The 19,937-nt window shown below is 35.9% G+C and overlaps 4 protein-coding genes and 1 pseudogene across 9 annotated transcripts; 2 read left to right on the top strand and 3 right to left on the bottom strand.

The window, feature by feature from the left end:
• Positions 1 to 220: 220 nt before the first annotated feature.
• Positions 221 to 1,786, bottom strand: LOC106319594 (aquaporin TIP1-2). Its single transcript, XM_013757976.1, has 2 exons — positions 1,319 to 1,786; positions 221 to 808 (listed from the first exon to the last, which is right to left on the bottom strand). Exons 1-2 carry the CDS (start codon positions 1,703 to 1,705, stop codon positions 434 to 436), a joined length of 762 nt encoding a protein of 253 aa, XP_013613430.1. The 5' UTR covers positions 1,706 to 1,786; the 3' UTR covers positions 221 to 433.
• A 7,693-nt stretch (positions 1,787 to 9,479) lies between these two features.
• Positions 9,480 to 11,131, top strand: LOC106319574 (LOB domain-containing protein 24-like). Of its 2 annotated transcripts, XR_001265505.1 has the most exons (4): positions 9,480 to 10,044; positions 10,191 to 10,252; positions 10,528 to 10,651; positions 10,770 to 10,888. XR_001265505.1 is itself a non-coding variant. In XM_013757943.1 (2 exons), exons 1-2 carry the CDS (start codon positions 10,499 to 10,501, stop codon positions 10,980 to 10,982), a joined length of 366 nt encoding a protein of 121 aa, XP_013613397.1. In that variant the 5' UTR covers positions 10,259 to 10,498; the 3' UTR covers positions 10,983 to 11,131. The 2 variants fall into 2 exon arrangements, 1 of the variants encoding a protein (XP_013613397.1); XM_013757943.1 differs by lacking the exons at positions 9,480 to 10,044; positions 10,191 to 10,252 and having other exon boundaries at positions 10,259 to 10,651; positions 10,770 to 11,131.
• Positions 11,132 to 11,699: 568 nt separating this feature from the next.
• Positions 11,700 to 14,139, top strand: LOC106319595 (glyceraldehyde-3-phosphate dehydrogenase GAPA1, chloroplastic). The gene is made up of 5 exons (XM_013757977.1): positions 11,700 to 11,914; positions 11,987 to 12,094; positions 12,212 to 12,516; positions 12,600 to 12,844; positions 13,484 to 14,139. Exons 1-5 carry the CDS (start codon positions 11,873 to 11,875, stop codon positions 13,984 to 13,986), a joined length of 1,203 nt encoding a protein of 400 aa, XP_013613431.1. The 5' UTR covers positions 11,700 to 11,872; the 3' UTR covers positions 13,987 to 14,139.
• A 216-nt stretch (positions 14,140 to 14,355) lies between these two features.
• Positions 14,356 to 17,143, bottom strand: LOC106319556 (probable magnesium transporter NIPA8). 5 transcript variants are annotated; one of them, XM_013757926.1, is made up of 12 exons: positions 16,937 to 17,143; positions 16,548 to 16,666; positions 16,362 to 16,446; positions 16,224 to 16,285; positions 16,059 to 16,144; positions 15,908 to 15,981; positions 15,730 to 15,832; positions 15,526 to 15,657; positions 15,366 to 15,465; positions 15,153 to 15,272; positions 14,821 to 15,072; positions 14,512 to 14,739 (listed from the first exon to the last, which is right to left on the bottom strand). In XM_013757926.1, exons 2-12 carry the CDS (start codon positions 16,638 to 16,640, stop codon positions 14,512 to 14,514), a joined length of 1,335 nt encoding a protein of 444 aa, XP_013613380.1. In that variant the 5' UTR covers positions 16,641 to 16,666; positions 16,937 to 17,143. The 5 variants fall into 5 exon arrangements, with proteins under 5 accessions (XP_013613381.1, XP_013613383.1, XP_013613382.1 ...); XM_013757925.1 differs by having other exon boundaries at positions 16,548 to 16,735; XM_013757927.1 differs by lacking the exon at positions 16,937 to 17,143 and having other exon boundaries at positions 14,356 to 14,739; positions 16,548 to 16,640.
• A 1,282-nt stretch (positions 17,144 to 18,425) lies between these two features.
• LOC106319580 lies at positions 18,426 to 19,937 on the bottom strand (annotated as a pseudogene).

The following is a 19,937-nucleotide window of genomic DNA, read 5'->3' on the forward strand; positions in this document are numbered from 1 at the left end:
ATATGTCAAACGACATATTTAGTATTCCAAGTATAGTGTAAAATAATTTTAATGATCAGTAATACCAATGGCAATCTATGTAATATTTCTAGTAATAAAATGATACTCTTGAACAAGGGTCGAGAGAGCACCTAGAACCGCCACATCAGCAAAATGGCAGTGAAGTAAATAAATATCAAAATAAAAGTTATTCTCTTGATAAGGATTATAAAGTTTAAAAAAACAAGAAATAAAGAAGAAAATAAAAGTAGAAGCATGCATAATTCACATTCGTCTAAAAAGCCTTCAAGGCAACTCCAACAACAAACCCAAATACAACATACATCAACGGACAAGGATTCATCTAAAAAGAAGATCCAACGGCCACATAGAAATTCAATTACGATGAGAAAATAAAAACAAATCATATCACAACATTTAATTTTGAACGTCTTCAGTAATCAGTGGTGGGCAATTGCTCGTGGCCGTTTTCGATGATGTAAACAAAGTCGTAGATGATTCCGGCGAGTCCACCACCGACAAGAGGACCAACCCAATAAATCCAGTGGTTACTCCATGACCAGCTCACGACGGCTGGTCCGAAAGCGACGGCTGGGTTCATGGAGGCTCCGCTGAAAGCTCCACCAGCAAGGATGTTAGCTCCGACGATGAAACCAATGGCGATGGGTGCGATTGTTCCTAGGCTACCGTTTTTGGGGTCGATGGCTGTGGCGTAGACGGTGTAGACGAGCCCGAAGGTCATCACGATCTCGAAGACGAGACCATTCAAGGTTCCAACTCCTGCGGAGAGACCGAACGCTGGAACTGCCTAAAAATTTAATGTTTTCAAAAGGTAGGTTTAGTTGCTTGCCGGAAAAGTTAGGTCAAAAGCGTGGTTTTAGTTGGAATATTCATTATGGAACATAAAAAACCGAACAAAAAAAAAAACTGGTCCAAATGAAGTTTTAGTTAGTTTGATTGTTTGTTGCACAAAAAGAAAGTTAGTTTGATTGTTTTGTTTTTCTATGTAAATCAATACTAATTCCACGAAAACATAATTTTCTTATGTGAGTTAAAATAGTTTTCACTAAAAATTAAGCATGAGCAATTAATTAATTCGTACTATGTGATTTAAATTCAAAATAATATTCTCCTAAAACTGAAAAACTCAAATTGGCTAGATAAACCGAGCATATTGTTTTAGGTTTCTAACCATAAACTAAAATTAGCTACATAAACCGAACATATTGTTTAGATCCATTCAATAGTTTAATGGCTAATTTCTGAAACCAAAACATTAAACCGATTTAGTATAGTAATAATAAGTAAAAGATGTTACCAAGCCACCGGTGGCGAACTGAAGGAGGAAGCAAGCGACGACTGAGCCAAGAAGCTGAGCAATCCAGTAGAGGAGACCACGGAGGAGAGTGATGTTTCCACCCAGGAAGGCACCGAAGGTAACGGCAGGGTTAACGTGTCCACCGGAGATGTTGGCACCGACAGAAACAGCGACGAAGAGACCGAAAGCATGAGCTAAGGCAGCGGCGACAAGGCCTGAAGGAGTGGTGGCTCCATTGTCAGTGAGCTTGTTGAAAGCAATTCCTGAGCCTGAGCCGGCGAAGACAAAGATCAAAGTCGAGATAAACTCAGCGAGGGCCGCCCTAAGTGCGCTGGGGTGAGTCACTTCTTCTTGGACTCCGCCGATGGCGATGTTTCTGGTCGGCATGATGGGAGAGAATAAATTGATTCGAGGTTAATTAAAACGTTTTGAGAGTAGTGACTGGTATGGTTTTCTTTTGTGTGCTTAGGTGTATATATAGAGGCAAGTATGTGTGTCTTATGTCAAAGTGTAGATAAAACCATTTCTTCTGTCATACAAATAATAGTTTTGTTATTATAAAATATGGGAGCCAAAATAGTTTAATAGAAATACGAGAACTTATAAGGAAATTTGAATGTAATTGTTATTGGAAAACCTAACATACTTATACATGTTGCATTGTCTTTACATATCTTACCATTTGAGTCGTCTATTCTACAATAGTGGAATATTTCTATTGCATAATATTCATTACCATTTACACTATTTTTGAAGATTAATAAGAGATGATGTCTTGTGCTATTTATATTTTCTGCTGTAATAAAAAGATCACATGCTCGAAAAAGTTATTAAGACAAATGATTTAGATAGCAAAAAACCATATTATGACAAAACTAGCACATAAAGAGAAAATGACTAAAATAAAACTAATTAAAAGATAAAATGACTAGATCACTTAAAAACCTAAATTATTACTTCAACTCCACCTTCTAAATAGTAAATAGTAAACGTAAATTCTAATCACTAAAATCAAATTTAAATATAAATAAAAAGTCTTTTTTAATTTTTAATTAATGTTATTTGGTATTTTTGTGTGTGCTAATTTTAGAATAATAAGGTGTTGTACGTATTCAACGATATATCTCTCAATGTTTATATTGAAATGAAAACTTGTGGAAATGATGACTGGCTAATAAAAGGTCATTTAATAAGCAGGAAAAAAATAAAGAGGAATTGAAATGGATTAGGGGTTCCATTAATCGCCTAGTTGGATTGATCGGTTGCAAGATTGTGATACGGTCGAACCGGACTAAAAAAACGGTTAGCTATCAAACCGCGACGATTAGGGACAATTACTGAAGGAGAAGTCACATGGCGGATCCCGCTTTGATCACGTGTCGGTCGGTTTATAGCGATGATTGGTTAGTGAATGGGATACAGCTGGCTATGTCACTGTCCAATCACAACTGCCAGCCTGTCCTTTACCCCTCCCACTCTTTAATTTTCCCATGTTTTTCTTTTTCATTTTGTGCCCATATTCATATCTTCTGAATACTCTGATTAATTGTTTTCATCTTTTTTGATAAAGGGCTTTAAATTGTTTTCATCTTCCTTTTTAATTTGAATTGTTTCTAATAGTTTTTTTTTACTTCTCTCATTCTTGTAGAGTATGATTGGTAACCTCTCTGAGTAACCAGGTAAAAATAACATAGAAGTTTTGATTGTATATCATAAATAGAATAAATATTTACTTTAGATTTAACTTTATTCTAGATTTAGCCGAAACTTTATCAATTAGATAAACTAACACTTTCACCATTTCAGTTAATTACTGTATCAAAGGAGAAAAGCACACTAACAATTTTACTCTATATTTTATAAGAGGAATACATTTACTCTGTTATTTTTTTCTTTTTAACCTTCTTCATAGTGTTAAAAAAACCTTTTTCATTTTTTTTTCATTTTCACTTTTTATTTAGTCTACTTTACTCTTATAACTAGAATAAATAGAGGGAAAAAAGTTAGAGTAAATAACAATAAAATGAAAAGTATAAAATATTTTATTTTGTTTTCATTCTTTTATTCTCAATTTACTTTTAAATAAAAGAGTAAAAAATAATTTTAAAAGCATAAAAGACAAAAAGAAAATTGAAGTAAAATCAACTAAATATTTTTTCCATTTGATTAAAAAAAATAGAGTAAATGATGTTTTGTTCTCTTTTTATTTTCACTTTAGTTGTGATATACAGTCACACTCATACTGTTATAACTCTAAATTTCTCTCATTCTTTTCATAAACTGTCTTCTACATGCTTCAAAATGAAAAAAATAAAAAACAAGTTACCCTTTATTTCTGTATCTTGTTTTTTTCAAATAATAAACTAATTCGTCAACAATCGTTAAAACGAAAAAGAGAAACAATAACAATAGAAACGAAAAAAAAAGGTAGCATTTGGTGATAAAAGCAAATAATATTTATTTTCAGCAACTATTGTTAAGAAACCAAAACATTTATGCTTAAAATATTATATATGACCTATATACACACCAAAATATCCTTAATCACTATTGTCAAATCAAAGTAATTACAATAATGGACGGGGCCTGTGAAGCTTTTTCTTTTCTCCATTATCGCCGGCCTGACACAATGGCCGGTGACGATTTTGACCTCGTAAAGTTCCCAACAATTTTAATCAAATAAGAACTCTCATATAGATTCTGAAATTTAAAAGCTTTATATCAAATTACCCTTTAAGTACGCATAAGAGCTAACAAAAGTAGTGAAATTCACGTTAACATTTGTGAAACTTATCTAGAGCATTTTGATCCCAAAATAGAACTTACATAAAGTAACTTACCAACAAATAAACACACTCTTTTCAAAAATAAAAAAAACAAATAAACACACACATATATTGTCAGAATTCTATATGACAGATTAAAAACCTCCAAAAATAATATTGTCGTATAGCAATCATTACAGAGTTTTATTTTATGAATTGGAATAACTATGTCTCCAGAGAAATGAAAAAAAAATGATTGAATGATTAGAATAGAAAAACCCGATTAATTTAGCCCGCAAAACGCTAAAAATAATACTGAGCACTACGTCACAAAATTGAAAAGCAGAATATGCTTTTGAGATATGAGGCTAACCAAACTAACGCTTTCAAAATTAATCAAATGACAGAAGACAAACAGATTAGGTAAAGTGTATAAATAACGAGAGCATCTAAGAGCAGCATTAATGGAGATAGCATTAATGGAGATGCTTAGAGAGAGATGTTTAGCAAAAAAATTAATATAATAGTGAATGGAACGGTGATCTAATCATTTTTACAAACTTTAAATACTTCCTTAAGCATTAAACAACAAAACAAGAGGTCTCCCTCGCTTATACGTGCACCGTGCATGTGCAAGTGTATTTTTGGATTCTTTTTAGATAGGGTTTAAAATTTTCAAAAGTTAATCCATCCCTTTACAAGACACGAGAAATGGTGTAGTAGGGCTCGAGTCGTGGACTCATGTTTAGTTAAAGCTACAGCACTTGCTAGTTGCTTCGAGCCGAGATATCTAATTCTTGCAATGAAATTTCAAATAACCATTAAAGATATAATTTCAATTTTTGTCAAATTAATATATTTTCATGTTTTTGCCGGTCCAACCTACAATATAATTTGATTAGTATCATGCTTTGTACAATCCATGTTTTTCTCTTGTATTTAACCAGTGGTGGTAGTCCAGTGGCGCTTAAGGAAATAAACTCAATACGGCGAATTCTGGTTCAAACTCCGCTGGCCACACGGATATGGGCTATTGCTTTTGGCTCATTTGAATGCCCAGGAGAAGGTCTATCCGTGGACTGTACCTCCATCCGGAGGTTAGGTCTGTGTCTTTAATAGATCCAAGTTTAACTCTTTTCTTTTAAAAAAAAAAATATTGGGAGAAAGAAGAACATGGCAAATATTCGAGATTAGAATACTACCAAACAGATAACGTTTTATATGTTTAAGTACACGTAGTGGACAAAGAATTGAGATTAGATTACTAAGAATGACTTGGTATAGGGATCAACAAGATAGGACTATTTTATAAACAGATTATTCCAAAATAAGTGGTTAGTATGTAAATGTCACTTCGCATTTTAAAACCATGAACCGGCGATGACTAATTGTACATTATTAATCCTCAAGTGTTATCCCTTTTCTATTGATTGTCAAATAATATTAATATATATGTTTCTATTCTTGTATTCATCCAAAGACATTAGAGCATCCTTATTGCTAGGACCAAGACGAAGTTTCTTAAGATAGTTTATTAATATATGTAGATTAAGAGATGAAGTTAAGATACTTGCGTAAAAGTGGAGATTATTGGTAGATACTTTTGTTGGTTCTTAGTTAAATAGAAAATTTAATTATTTTTTTAGTAAGTTATTTGTGTTTAAAATAAAACATATAATATTAAAATAGAAAACATAAGAAAACTACAAAGTTGAAAAAAAAATTACAATGTTAAAAAAAAAATTACAAGGTTGAAAAAAAAACATTAAAAATGCAAAAAAAAATAAATTTTTATTCAATTCATAGAAACTTAAACATGAAATGTTAATTTTCAGTCCCAAATTGATCTCATATATTTTCGATCAAATCAAGTTTTAATTGTTTATGGACTGGTCTATCCCGAACTCTTGCTCGACAATCAAGTGTATTGAAAAGCTCAGTAGGCATCTTGACGCAAAAATAAATATCCTCATCTTGAAACGTGTCATCCTGAGTCTGTGTACATCATTCATCTTCGACAATCATATTATAGAGTATGATACATGCTCTCATAATATTTTCTATCTTGGATTTATCCCATAAATTAGATGGATTTTTAATAACGGCGAACCTGGTTTATTTTATATGCACCTGATATTCCATTACAATCATAACAGTAAATACAAATCCGTAAATCAGTCACAGTGGGAAGGTGATAAAGAAACCATTACAACCATTACACATTACACAACTTAGTTACTTAAACATTACCACCAAACTTAATACCACTAAAGCAATGACCAATACACAAACAACCCTTTCAAACCGATTGGTTAAACCTGCATTCTTGTTACCTAGCTCAGATACTATCTTCTCTAGCTTACCCAACTTCTGCTCAGTCTCATAGTCAGTCATGAAGGTTAGAAAATCTACCTTCTCAGCGAGCTCAAGTGTGTGTCTATCCCTTGCTTTCATCTCCTCCATAACTGCGACATCCCACCATTTTCAAACATGGCACTCTCCATCGTCAACATTCGCACATAGGTAACTAAGAGTAAGTCTAAGCACTAACCAGAACAGTGAACCAGTACTCGCAAGTAATAGCACAACACTTCAATGCACACCTTTAACTAAGCATTAACCACCACAATAAAATGGTACAAAAGCAGACTTAACATTAATAACGATTGTAGTTTGGTGGATATGTTTGTTCTTCTTCTTTAAAGAGTTAAGTATAACAATCTCACAATACTAGATTAGCTTTATTACAATCTCACAATAGACGATTAAAATTTTGTTAAAAAATATCACTGATTGCAAACCCGGGGATTATCACACGATTATCAAACTTTGTTAAAAAATGTCAATCCCCCGTGAACATTCAAACACGATTTTCAAACATAGCTACCCCTATATCTCATATTTTCAATTTTAATTATCTCACATAAAGCAAACCCTAATTCAGAAAGCAATCAATGTAACTAAATATCCATTTGATTATTTCAATTTTATTTTCAAGATTTTCACAGAGGAAAAAAACGAACCATGCACAAACCAAATAAACAGAAACAGCAATGATATCATCACAACAAAATCATCTAAATCTCTAAACGGAGGATAAACAGATACCTTATTTAGATTTGAATCAGCAGACGAGAGGATTTCGATTAGGGCAATGGACGTCTGCGGAGGTAAGAACAGATCGATGAAATCGATGTCGAGTGACCGCAATCAACCAGAGGTTTTGGATTTGGGCATGAAATCGCCGGTGAACTTTTGGGATGACGGAAGAAGAAATGTGAAGAACGATTGGGATTTCGATTTTGCCACCTAGTCGGTGTCGAGAGAGTTCGAGAGAAGAAGAAATGAGAAGAACGAGAGAGAGAGATACTCCTTTCCCGTACACAAACCCTAGACCCAACTAACATGTGACACCTGTCCCTGAAGGACGAGCCCGAGAACTTCTTAACTAAGAAATGAGATGGTCCGTTTGCAAACGTTTTCAGTATTTTTCATTTTTATTTCGACCCATAATAGCTAAGAAATATGGCGATAACCATGCTCTTAGACATGTGGTGCATGTAACATCTCCTGCGTCTCCAATCACGGACCACGTGCACTCCTTCGTTTTCTCTTTTTTTTTTTAATTTACTTTGGCTTAATTATACTTTTCGTCCAATAAATTAATGATAGTGAATAAATTACCTTATATAAGAGTAAATTAATGAGGTTTGTATAAGTCTCATTAAGGAACTGCACATTAATTCGCTTTGACATATCTAACAACTGATAAAAGAGATTAGAAAACCTCAAGACATAAAGCCAGAAATGCCGCGGCATTGATATTGAATGTAGAAAAAATAAAGACTTGGACTCGTACCAGTATCTGAGTCTAACACTTCCAAACCTGGTTTGTTGGGAGTAGAAATACATATATATCCTTCTATATGATTTCAATTTGAACATTGTTATGAATTTGAGAAGCAAAATAGACTTATTTACTAATAAGAAAATTAAGAGATATCTTACTACCATCTTCATCTAGGGGGTAACTCAGACCAAGCCAAACGTGAGTGAAGACTGAAGAGGAACGTTTCTATTTCTGAGACAAACAAGAAACCATGACTAGTTTACTTCATAACAAGACATTAAACTGAATAACGAGCTCAAAATGCAAAAGAAAAAGTACACCATCAACTAGGTTCGCCACTGCCATCAGTGATGATGTTTTTGTGCAAAATTCAGGATTCAGAAATAAGAGAGTAGTATCAAACATGAAACAGAAGCCATTTTTTTCCAGCTGAACATTTTCAAACTCGTTTCAAGTTATCAAATACCAAAATTCACATAGTAAAAAACAGAGAACAACGCAATGCATGGAATATACACTTACCAACAAATTGAACATAAGTAAAGTGAGAAAGAAAAGACATAGAAAATGTGACCAATGAATACAAATAGGACATGCAGATGCACTCACATACCCACCCACACACAAAAATAAGAAATAACTTGGAGTGGCAGAGGAGAGACTAATGATGTCTCTCTAATCTCTTCATCAACTCTTGCGCCAACAGTTTCATCCATGTTTCTCTTACTGGTCTCGAAAGACACCAGGTCTGCCTGCAATCTTTTTAAATGCATGTGCTCGGATCTGACTGCATGACACAATCTCTTTGGTTAAGATCATTCATGAAGCCGTTTAGCAGCCATGCTCCTAACTTACACCAGCTGTACTTTTGGCAAGCATCATGTATCCCTGTCAACATTTGGATTGTTGGGATTGTTAAAGCCCATGTCCAACTCTATATTACCCGATTAGTACGATATTGTCCACTTTGGACCTTAGAGACCGACTCGGATGGATTTACTTTTGGAATCCATCCCAAAAGGTCTCGTACTAATTATAGTTGGACATCTCTTTATATATAAGACACTCTTTGTCTAATTCTCCAATGTGGAACTTAGATTGATATCTCACATTCTCACCCTCAAACTAAGGACCTCACTTATCTCGTGTCCCACAACTGAACTTCCTGGATTTCCTGACTTAATCTCTGCCACACACCTCTCATTTCTAACTCATAGGATACCATTCATCTCTCGAATGGTATTTCGGTCTTATTGCAGATTTCTCGTCAACATGGCTCTGATACCAATTGTTGAGATTGTTAAAGCATATGTCCAACTCAGTATTATCCGATTAGTACGATATTGTCCATTATGGGTTTTAGAGACTGATTCACATGGATTTACTTTTGGAATCCATCCCAAAAGACCTCGTACTAATTAGAGTTGGACATCTCTTTATATATTAGATACTATTTATCTAATTCTCCAATGTAAGACTTAGTTTGATATCTCACGTCGATAAGTGGATCAAGAGGCATCAACAGGAGAAATTATTCAAGCTGATGCAAGCAACCATACTTGCATTTAAGTTCAACCCTGCATATTCATAACTCCGTACGCTAACACAAAAAAAGCATCCAAACTCAATCCTCTCACCTCCACCTCACGTTCCTTCCCCGGTTGCCACCATCACCAACCCTTTCTCTCGACTCCTGAAATCAAATTCCATTATGCAACTCCATTTTCATCATCATCATCCATGGCCCGTATCTAATCTCTCTACCTTCTCCCATTCCCTCCCCATACATCTAATTCCCTCTTCTTAAGACATGACTCTTCCTTATGGTTTACCAGCAAATAGACAAGAGACACCCTAGTCCTGCTATTTGTTTTGTGTTATGTGCACAGCTATGCAGTGACATGGAACAAGGAGAGGGATAAGAACAGGCGTATGAATGAATCAACTACGAATCAGCTTAACTCAAGTGAAGACTTTCTTGGAAAACTCTTGGTTTAGGACGACCACCAGTGGGTAGAAGAACCTGATCTTTTGGCTATCTTGACACTCTGGTTTGGTTTGGTTGGAGCAGCACTTTTGTTACAAAGATAGTGAAAGAGATTATGGTTTCGGTAACTTTTCTACTCTCAGTTTTCCTGTAGTTATACCTGATTTCATGTATAACTATTTTAAGGAGACGACATCATACTTCACTTTGGATTAAAAAAAATTGACGTCTGGAGTTATAAATCCAATTTGTTCTGTATTACTATTGTAGTTATGTTACTGAAAAAAATATTGGAGTATGAGATTTGGAAGATCAAGAAGCTGCATCTAACGGTAATATATTCTAATTAGCCATAATGATAAATTGATAATCAACATTCATAATCTTACCTTATGTAAATGTCATCAAAAGTTTCATAAACTGGAAAGTAGCCGTTGGATCATTGGAAAAGAAAAGGAAACAAAAGAGAATACAAATAAGTGAAAGATGTGCTGAATCTTTTTGAAATAAGTCAAATCCTTGTTCTTAGATTTTCACAATCTTTTTGTAATCTTTCTTCTCTCTTTAGAAAATCTGTGATGAATCCTAAAAGATGTGCTGCTTGCAGATATCTGAGAAGAAGATGTCCAAAAGATTGCGTTTTCTCACCTTATTTCCCTCCAAACAATCCTGAAAAATTTGCATGTGTCCACAGAATCTATGGTGCTGGAAATGTTTCCAAAATGCTTCAGGTATATAAAATCTTCTTTTTTGTGTTATCTTTTCTCAATCCGAAATTAAGACAACGTTATTGCATTAGTGGTTTATATATAACAGTATGAATATTGATGGTGATCTTTTTTTTTACAGCAACTTCCTGTTCAGACAAGAGCTGAAGCAGTGGAATCTTTATGCTTTGAAGCAACATGTAGAATTGAAGATCCTGTTTATGGATGTGTTGGGATGATTTCTTTACTCCAGACTCAAATCCAGAAAACTGAAAGTCTTCTGGCTAGAACTCAAGCTGAGATCACTGTTGCTCAAATCAAACATAGCCAAAACCAACATTCTGAGTTTATGTAATATCTCAGTTTCATCTAATAAAATTCCAAATAAAAAAAATCTCTTCTACATCTCTTTTGCTGATTGCGTCTCTACTCTCTTGTACGCATTTGTATCTAAAGGTTGCTTGTCTCAGGAAGATATCGATAAAATTTTGTGTAAAAAGTTCATGTTCTGTCTTGAGAACTCCACCGATTACTATGCTAATTTAAGGCCATAACACTGGAAATTTCAACATCATCTTTCAAAGTTCAGTGATTGTTCTACCAAGGTTGACTGTAGCTTTTGTTTGCTAGATATATGTTAGTCATTGTTGTAAAGAATGTGAGACTTTGCACTTGTTGAATGATCTAGCAAGGTTGATATTTTGATCTTGACTTTAGTAGCCTCATGGATTTGCCTGTCACAGTAATGATCTTTGCAACCTTCAAAATTGTGAATAACTAGCTTTAGCTTTAAGTTTGATATGCATTGTTACTTTCCTTATGGTTATTTGTTTCAGACGGTAAGCTGCAGACAAGACAACAGTTGTAACAATCTTGTCTGGTTCAATATCACATGATAATTTTCTGTGTTTGTAATAGACTAATAAACTCATAAAGACTTCTTCTCTAGTTAGAGACTCACACACACGATGAAGAAACAAGCCCAAAGTGAAAAGCCCAAAGTGAAAAAAAATGAGGTCAAGGATTGATGTATTCTTGATCATAGAAACATGAGAAGATTACAAATAGAGTGATTTGATAACCACAACCACACAGATGAGTAAGAAAGTTATCCAGAATCTAATCTCCTTTGCCTCCAACTCATCTTTTCCTTTTACTATATTACCACATCTCTGTTTCAAAATATCTTTCTAGCATCGGCTGCTACCAAGCCTACAACCTTAACTTTGATCCTTCCTGGTCACCATGGCTTCGGCTACTTTCTCTGTGCCAAAACCATCTCTTCAGGTACCTTACTTCTTCTTCTGATATCTATTACATGATCTTAAAAAGTTTAAGTAAATGTGTTTTGGTCTTCAGGGTTTCACTGAGTTCTCAGGATTGAGAAGCTCCTCTGCTTCTCTCCCCTTCGGCAAGAAACTCTCTTCCGATGAGTTTGTCTCCGCCATCACTTTCCAGACTTCTGCAGTGAGTTTTCTGTACCTTCCATGTTCTGCCTTATCATGCAATCTTATAACACAAACTAGTACTCTATAAAGAGCTGTCTCATTCATATACCATTGTAACTGATCATGTTTCCACCAGATGGGAAGCAGTGGTGGATACAGGAAAGGTGTGACCGAGGCTAAACTAAAAGTAGCCATCAATGGCTTCGGTCGGATCGGGAGGAACTTCTTGAGATGCTGGCATGGTCGTAAGGACTCTCCCTTTGATGTCATTGCCATCAACGATACCGGTGGTGTCAAGCAAGCTTCACATCTCCTTAAATACGACTCTACTCTTGGAATCTTCGACGCGGATGTGAAACCTTCCGGAGACGCTGCTCTCTCTGTTGATGGAAAGATCATCAAGGTTGTGTCTAACCGCAACCCGTCTCTTCTTCCCTGGAAGTAAGTTAAAACACACAGTTCTGTGTCTGAAGTTGATCAGTCTTTGTCCGAAAGGCAGATAATCATTTGAATGGTTTTGTTAGGGAGTTGGGAATAGACATAGTCATTGAAGGAACAGGAGTGTTTGTGGATAGAGAAGGTGCAGGGAAACACATTGAAGCTGGAGCCAAGAAGGTTATCATTACAGCTCCAGGCAAAGGAGACATCCCAACTTATGTTGTTGGTGTCAACGCTGATGCTTACAATCCTGATGAACCTATCATTAGCAATGCATCTTGCACTACTAACTGTCTTGCTCCCTTTGTCAAAGTTCTCGACCAAAAGTTCGGTATGCAACGGTTCTGCTTCCGCTTTCTTTTTTTTTGTTCTTTCAGATCAATGAAACTAGGCCCCGCATTACCGGAATTGGTTCGGTTTATTTCGGTTTTTGATTTTTTTGGTTCTAGAAATATAGGATCCGTTCGGATATCTAACAAATTAAATTTGGTCTTAGTTTGATTATTTTGGTTTCTGGTTCGGGTAACAAAACTGAGAACCGACTAATATCCAAAATAATTTCGGGTTCGGTTCTAGTTTCTTGGTTAATTTGGGTTAAAAATAGATAATTCCGGTTTTTCGGATAAAATTATTGGATAATGCAGATAATTTAAAATATTTTGGATAAAAAATATTAGAGTAATTAGTTTTTGGGGGTAATTTGGTTTATAAATAGTATTTAAAAATATTTGATTATTTTAAAATTAAATATATTTAATATTTATAAGTCTAAACACTATAATATAAAATTTAGGTACATATTCGGTTCTCAGTTTAGTTCCGGTTTGGTTTCAGTTTTTTGGTTCTAGAAAAAGTATCCGCTCGGGTAACTCGTAGTATCTGAACCCCGAACCAAACTGTGTTTTCGGTACGGATAAATGTGTCTGGCCCTGAATGAAAATGTGTTTTATGTATGTTGTAAACATTTCAGGTATCATAAAGGGTACAATGACAACAACTCACTCATACACCGGTGACCAGAGGTTACTAGACGCTAGCCACCGTGATCTAAGGAGAGCAAGAGCAGCTGCATTAAACATTGTTCCCACATCTACAGGAGCAGCTAAAGCCGTGGCTCTCGTGCTCCCTAACCTCAAAGGAAAACTCAACGGAATCGCTCTCCGTGTACCAACACCTAACGTGTCAGTGGTTGATCTCGTTGTGCAGGTCACCAAGAAGACTTTCGCTGAGGAAATTAACGCTGCTTTCAGAGACTCCGCAGAGAAAGAGCTTAAAGGTATCCTTGAAGTCTGCGATGAGCCGCTTGTGTCAGTTGATTTCAGATGTTCAGATGTGTCGTCCACCATTGATTCTTCGCTCACTATGGTGATGGGAGATGATATGGTTAAGGTGATTGCTTGGTATGATAATGAATGGGGTTACTCACAGAGAGTTGTTGATTTGGCGGACATTGTTGCCAACAACTGGAAGTGATTTGTAGCTTTTGAAACCAAAACTTGTCTCATGTTTTCTCCTTTTTTTACATTCTGATTCTCAAAATATCGGTCAAGAGACTCAAGACTGTATAAACTATAGCCCTGAGTTATGGATTTGTAATAATGATAAAACTCAATTTAAACTTGTTTACATCTGTATTTTTTTAATCCTGACCAAGTTTACACGTACCATGTTGAAAATCTTTTCTAAATCTTTCTTTCCTTAATCTTATTTATTAAATCGCTTTTTCAAAGATTCAAAATCCGTAAATCTTATGTATAAGCATTAACGAACTCTCAATCAAACTGAGTGATCTAAGAAAACTTCTACTACATTTGTACTTTATGAAACTCTTTTTAACGGGCCTCGAACAAACAAAAAAAAATTAATATACAGTGATTTAATGTAATAATACATTTTGGTTTTTGCAAAAAATACACAACGTGTAATGTTTTTTTTTAATGGGGTCCTAACAACAGAGTTTGCTAAGAAAAGAATGTACCTGAGAAACTGTCTACTTAATTAAGCCTTTGAAGGGTGATGATGAGATGTCTTTTCAAGCATTCTTGTTCCTTCTTCTTGCATGGCTAGTTTGCTCCATCCTGATCCTCCTCTCATGGACAATATCTTAGCCCTCTCGAGCCCGTTTCCTCTAAACCCTGTAATCTTGGAAGATACCATTGGCATCACAAGAATAGCAGATGCGTTGATAGAGTCTTCACCAAAGCCCAATGCCGTTAAACAAGCAGCCTGCAACACAAAGAAAGAAGGGTTAAAAGCTTGTTGTTGATAAAGCTTTACCAGTGAAGATATTTTAGCTTTGTGGGGTACCTTTGTTTTGGAAATTAGATCAGCTGCTTTCATATACATTCCTTGTACAGCTACTCTTGTGTCTTTGCTATGTCCATCTTCAAATGATTGTGGTATCAACCTGTCCTCTTCCGAGGACACTATTGAGTCCAGAGATAATGTACTGTCTTTTGTCTCGTTGCCTCTTGTATCATCAGGTGCTAGTAACGATATGCCTATGAACACGCACATCATTCCTAATATGAACATTGTTGTTCTTAACGCGTCGAAGACCTGTTCAAATAAGAATGAAAAATGATAAGCCTAATGATACAAGATGACCGAACATATATCAAGTAAGTTAAAAGATGAACCTGAAACTCTTGAAAGTAGATGAATCCAGTACAGATGGAAAAGAAAGTCCAAGCAATCTGAAACATTGGAACTATGAGAATTGCATCATAAAGAAACAACCCTTCATTCAATCTTGTCATCTGCAACAACAGCACATTAAAGACATCTTTAACTTAGTAACTTTATCATCCCAATAGCCAAAAAAAAATATTCCATTGGCTTTAGGACTTTACCCAGAATCCAGCTGTACTAAGAAATAAAAGAAGCATAGAGTATGTGAACCAGCTATGCAGTTGATAGCTACTAGACATGGCCAACCTCAGCAAGTTTGAGCTGCAAGATGAAACTCAAATCAGCACTTCATGAGTATAGCCACCAGATTTACAAACTCACAGTGACTTGGCGAATAAAACGGAACATGATCCTATAGCGCCGGAGACCACAGCATATGAGAAAGGAAGCAACAGTTTCCAATAGGAGCTAATCTCTTGTCCAGGTACAGATATCAACAACACTTCTCCTTTCCTATTACATTTCGATTAAAGATATCATCACCAAAGAGGGGTAAAAATTTGAAAACGCAAAGCTAAGACAAACCTACAGAGGAAATGGTTTACAGCTACGATTATAATCAAAATCCCACAGTAGACCAAGAATGTCAGATTGCTGTATTTCTCTGCCAACTGTTCTGGTGTGAAAACTGAGCATAAAAGACTTTGCATTAGCCCACACTCAACCGATAGACCAAAACCTTTTATGTTGAAGAAAAGTTTACCTGGAGACTGGTGATTACCAAAAGCTACAAGGAAAACGTTTCCAAGAACAATAAAGGCCGTAGCAACAAGTACTCTGTGACCAAAGGCAGACCAAACAAAATTAGAAGAGAGAGTAGTAAGTTGCAAATTACAGTGAGGATGTTGACGTACTTAACGGTGACCATTTTGTTCAGTACAACATAAGCAAAGGCTATGTTGGATACGAACTGAATGGAACCAAGAGCTGCTAGAAGAGACTGCAAAAGAGAGTGTGACAAGGTAAGTGAACTAAAGACAAAATAGTAACGCAACCATCAAAATCAAACCAACTCTTACCTGAGCAGCATAACCAAAGGAAATGAAATTGAGGCAATTCCCAAGAAGAAAGACAAGGATCCCTGTAAGTTCCCAGGAGGGTCAGAACTAGCTTCATAACATAAACTTGAAAAGGTTTTAAAAGACTAAAGCAAATACCAACTCTCCATGTCTGAAAATGTATAATGGGCTTCAACGGCGTCTTTCCACCACCACTGTTATCCTGTAAAGCTAGCCTTTCTCTCTGGATAATACACAAAAAAAAAACACACACACACAGAAAAGTAAGGCTCAGGAGGAGAACTCTAACGAAATGGTATTGATGGCAGAGGGAAATAGCAAGACCTCGTTATGTCCCAATTTGAGAAGGTTAGTGCCGAAATTAATAGCAACGCTTCCAAAAATATTGATCAAAGCTCCAATGACCCACTCTCCCATGGTTTAAAGAGAGAATCAACTAAAAGCTGCAAAAACTAGGCGCAAGCAAATCAATCAGTGGCTCTTATGTGATCTTCTTAAAGAGCTTCGAAACTCTGCAAGAGAAGAGAACCCTTGTCAGCATAGAACCTAAGAGAGGCTATTTGATGAGGTTATTGCAAGAGACACAAAACAAAAACACAAGCTTGGAGCTTTGGTTAGGTAATAAAAGAGAAGCCCCCCATAAAACTTCATCAGAGGGTTTCTTCAAATCGTTAAATCTATCGAAAGAAGAGATCAAAATTGAAGAAGCAAACCTGAGAGAAGGAGATGGAAGAGGTTCAGATCCAGATTACAAGTCTTCCTTCCTCTCTCCCAAGAAACAAAATTGACGACGGAGAGATTCGATCATAGATTAGAAATGATATTGTCGTTGGGCCCCCTTGTTCAGTTTTTCTTTTTAACGTATATCAGCTGACATTCCTTCAATACAAATAGATACGTCTCTGCCTCCAGGTTCATTTGCCCAAATATGGTTCTCTCTCTGCCAGTTTCTGTGTGATTTATCTGCAGGAACACCCTTAACTGTGGATGCCTTTTCGCAACGGTTGTGTTCAAGGATGTATCTGCTTATTTCATTACATTGGCCTCATTTACTGCTCCTTTCTCACTCTCAGACTTGGCCTCTCTGTTAATTTCTCGCAAGTTTTTTGCTAATATTATTTATGTCTAAAGACAATCCTTCAAAGTTATGTATTAGTTTTCTCTGTGGTGATTCCCTGCGTGCAGGTTTATGGTTTATCCATCCATTGGAGCTAGAGGAGGAATACACTTTATTAAAGGGATCACAGTCACTTTAGTCAAAAAGCTAAGCTAATCATTGCCCCAGGTGCTGCTCTTATTCATTCTCTCTCCTAGATGGAACATTTTATCTTCAAGATACAAGTAACAAGAATTTTCAAATCTTAGTACTTATGATGAGAATCCCTGTTAAGCGATTTTGTGAGAGGAGTCAAAAGGGTTCTTTCTTTTTTTTTTTGATCAAATTGTGGTGCAACACGAGAGTCAAAAGGGTTCTTATAGCATTGGAATAGAATATGTTTATCTAGCTACTGCCAAAGCACTTGGGGTTTAAATTGCTGGAGCCATTCACTTTTGTTCTTAGCCATCTTTTCTGGAAGTCAACCTCGTGGGGGTTTTCAGGGTAAAGATATTTGCACATGCTTCAAGAAGACCAATACTGCAATCTATTCCAGAATCTTTGTACAGATGGGAAATCCACATGTCTTTCATGTTCTGCCTATTTCATCTCAAAGCCAAGATGTTGAAGTACTATTTTATCGTTCTTAAGTCAACCTCTCATGAGAAGACAACTACAAAGATAGCTTCCTATTGTTGCCTAGTGGTTGTAGCTTTTGTTCTTTCAGACAACATGAAGTAGAGGAACCCCAAAACCAAATTTGTAAAAAGGCAAAAAAATAAAATAAACCCTTACTAAATTATCTCAGGACCGATCCTGCGATTGAGGCACTAGAGAGCCAGTAGTGGAGCACGCAGCAGCAGCATATCTCGTAGCCTACTCGGTTGTCTAAAATGTTCCCAGCCAGTGCCATTTCTGCTGTGCAAAGATTGGTGATCTCAGTTCCATTGGTCTGTGAATGAGACCACAACCTTAAATCTTGTATGTTTGGTTGTTTTAGAGAGCATCTAAGACAATGGATCCTATTAGTAACAGCTTAAAAAGTAGCTTCTCTATATGTCTCTTTGGGAATCACATTCTAGTCAGATGCTAAACTTGGAAGAAACTGAGTCTTAATCAATAGCTTCTCATGTTTTAACTCTGTTTACAGAAGAAGCATTCCAATACTCCATAATATATAACAATTGAAGAAGTTTCATGTGCCTAGGAGAAATGAAACTAATTTAACTACAAAGCAGTACTGAGGAACCGATTTGACGCTCTTCTCGATTTGAAAGGCTAGAAGCGGCAAGAGTCTCTTCTTTTCCCCTTCCATCTTCTGCCATTACTCTTAGAAACTCTTCAAGAGCACACTGCATCCACTCATACCGACACAGTTCCAAAGCTTCTTTAACATTCAGCTGTATGTTTATACAACAAACCTTTATCAGTTACTTTTACTATAAAACACATACAAAAGCAACAATGGGTGCTACTTACCCATCGCCTTTCACGGTTTTCGTGTTCTGGCCATGTCGCAAGCTCTTCAGTCACCTCTAACGAAAACATATAGCCTTTACATCCACCTAAGCAGCAGTCAGGTTCCGCACTGCTACTCTTGCTTCTAAATTCCCAAACTCCTAATGGCTCTTCCTATAGGAAACATTCAGTTAAATCTATACAAGAACTTCCTCGGATTGGTGATTGAAAGAGAGAACTCACTCTTAGTATTCCTTTAACTCCTGCTTCTTCCATGGCTTCACGAGAAGCAGCTTCAAGAACAGTTTCATCATCTTCCCATCCTCCCTGAAGATGTACACATATTAAAGTTTCAGAAGCATCAAACATGAAGAAGTTGATACAGGAAAAAGACAAAAAAAAAAAAAAAACCTTTGGGAAGACAAGATCGTGTCGATTAGGAGATGATACCATAAGAACTTGAAGCTTGTTTTCAAAGTCAACACTCGAGTCATCCTCATCTTTCACCACTCTATACGGAATGCATCTGTCATCATATGTCAACACATGAATTTCTTTCAATTATTTACTTAACTGATTTTTCCACTATTTAAATGAAACTAAAAAAACCATCATATCAAGAACTATTCAAGAATTAATAAAGTCAACCGCAAGAAACAAAAAAAAGAAAGATTAAATACCCAGAAACAAGACGGAAGTTGTTGTCATAACGTTGACGGTCTCGTCCTGTTCGTGCTAAAAGATTAGACATTTTTAATAAACCTGCGAAGATGAAACCAACCCCAAATTAGAAGAAACAGAGTACACAAAAAAAAAAAAAATAAGAAGGGGAAGAAATTAATTACGAAGAAAATGCAGCTTTTAAGCCTTTTGAGAAAATAAAAAGGTCCTGTCTTTTGACTGTTGGTTGGTGTCAGAAAGAAACATCAACATAGCTTCCATGAAGAATCATCTTGTTCAATAATGAAGTTCATCTTTTCACTCAGAATTAAAGAGAGAGAAAACTGAAACTCAAAGAAGAAGAAAAAGAGAAGGAATGGTTATGGGGATGTTTGCCATCAATAGGAAGTAGAAGCTGAGAATTTTCCGGGGGACAAATGTAAGAGCTGACCAAGGGGAGCATTCAATTCTTTAATAACCACCACCCATCTTCTATTCAC

Source organism: Brassica oleracea, unplaced genomic scaffold (assembly GCF_000695525.1).
Source record: "Brassica oleracea var. oleracea cultivar TO1000 unplaced genomic scaffold, BOL UnpScaffold00285, whole genome shotgun sequence".
NCBI classification, from domain to species: Eukaryota; Viridiplantae; Streptophyta; class Magnoliopsida; order Brassicales; family Brassicaceae; genus Brassica; species Brassica oleracea.

Excerpts from the sequence above, each read along its gene's own strand:
- LOC106319594 (XM_013757976.1), bottom strand. The coding sequence starts at position 1,705 with ATGCCGACCAGAAACATCGCCATCGGCGGAGTCCAAGAAGAAGTGACT. Across the intron at positions 809-1,318 it reads AGTTCGCCACCGGTGGCTTG|GCAGTTCCAGCGTTCGGTCT; the intron begins GTAACATCTTTT and ends TTAAATTTTTAG.
- LOC106319574 (XM_013757943.1), top strand. The coding sequence starts at position 10,499 with ATGAATCCTAAAAGATGTGCTGCTTGCAGATATCTGAGAAGAAGATGT. Across the intron at positions 10,652-10,769 it reads ATGTTTCCAAAATGCTTCAG|CAACTTCCTGTTCAGACAAG; the intron begins GTATATAAAATC and ends TTTTTTTTACAG.
- LOC106319595 (XM_013757977.1), top strand. The coding sequence starts at position 11,873 with ATGGCTTCGGCTACTTTCTCTGTGCCAAAACCATCTCTTCAG. Across the intron at positions 11,915-11,986 it reads TGCCAAAACCATCTCTTCAG|GGTTTCACTGAGTTCTCAGG; the intron begins GTACCTTACTTC and ends TTTGGTCTTCAG. Across the intron at positions 12,517-12,599 it reads CCGTCTCTTCTTCCCTGGAA|GGAGTTGGGAATAGACATAG; the intron begins GTAAGTTAAAAC and ends TGGTTTTGTTAG.
- LOC106319556 (XM_013757927.1), bottom strand. The coding sequence starts at position 16,640 with ATGGGAGAGTGGGTCATTGGAGCTTTGATCAATATTTTTGGAAGCGTT. Across the intron at positions 15,833-15,907 it reads TGGTAATCACCAGTCTCCAG|TTTTCACACCAGAACAGTTG; the intron begins GTAAACTTTTCT and ends TTTTATGCTCAG. Across the intron at positions 14,740-14,820 it reads ATCTAATTTCCAAAACAAAG|GCTGCTTGTTTAACGGCATT; the intron begins GTACCCCACAAA and ends TTTGTGTTGCAG.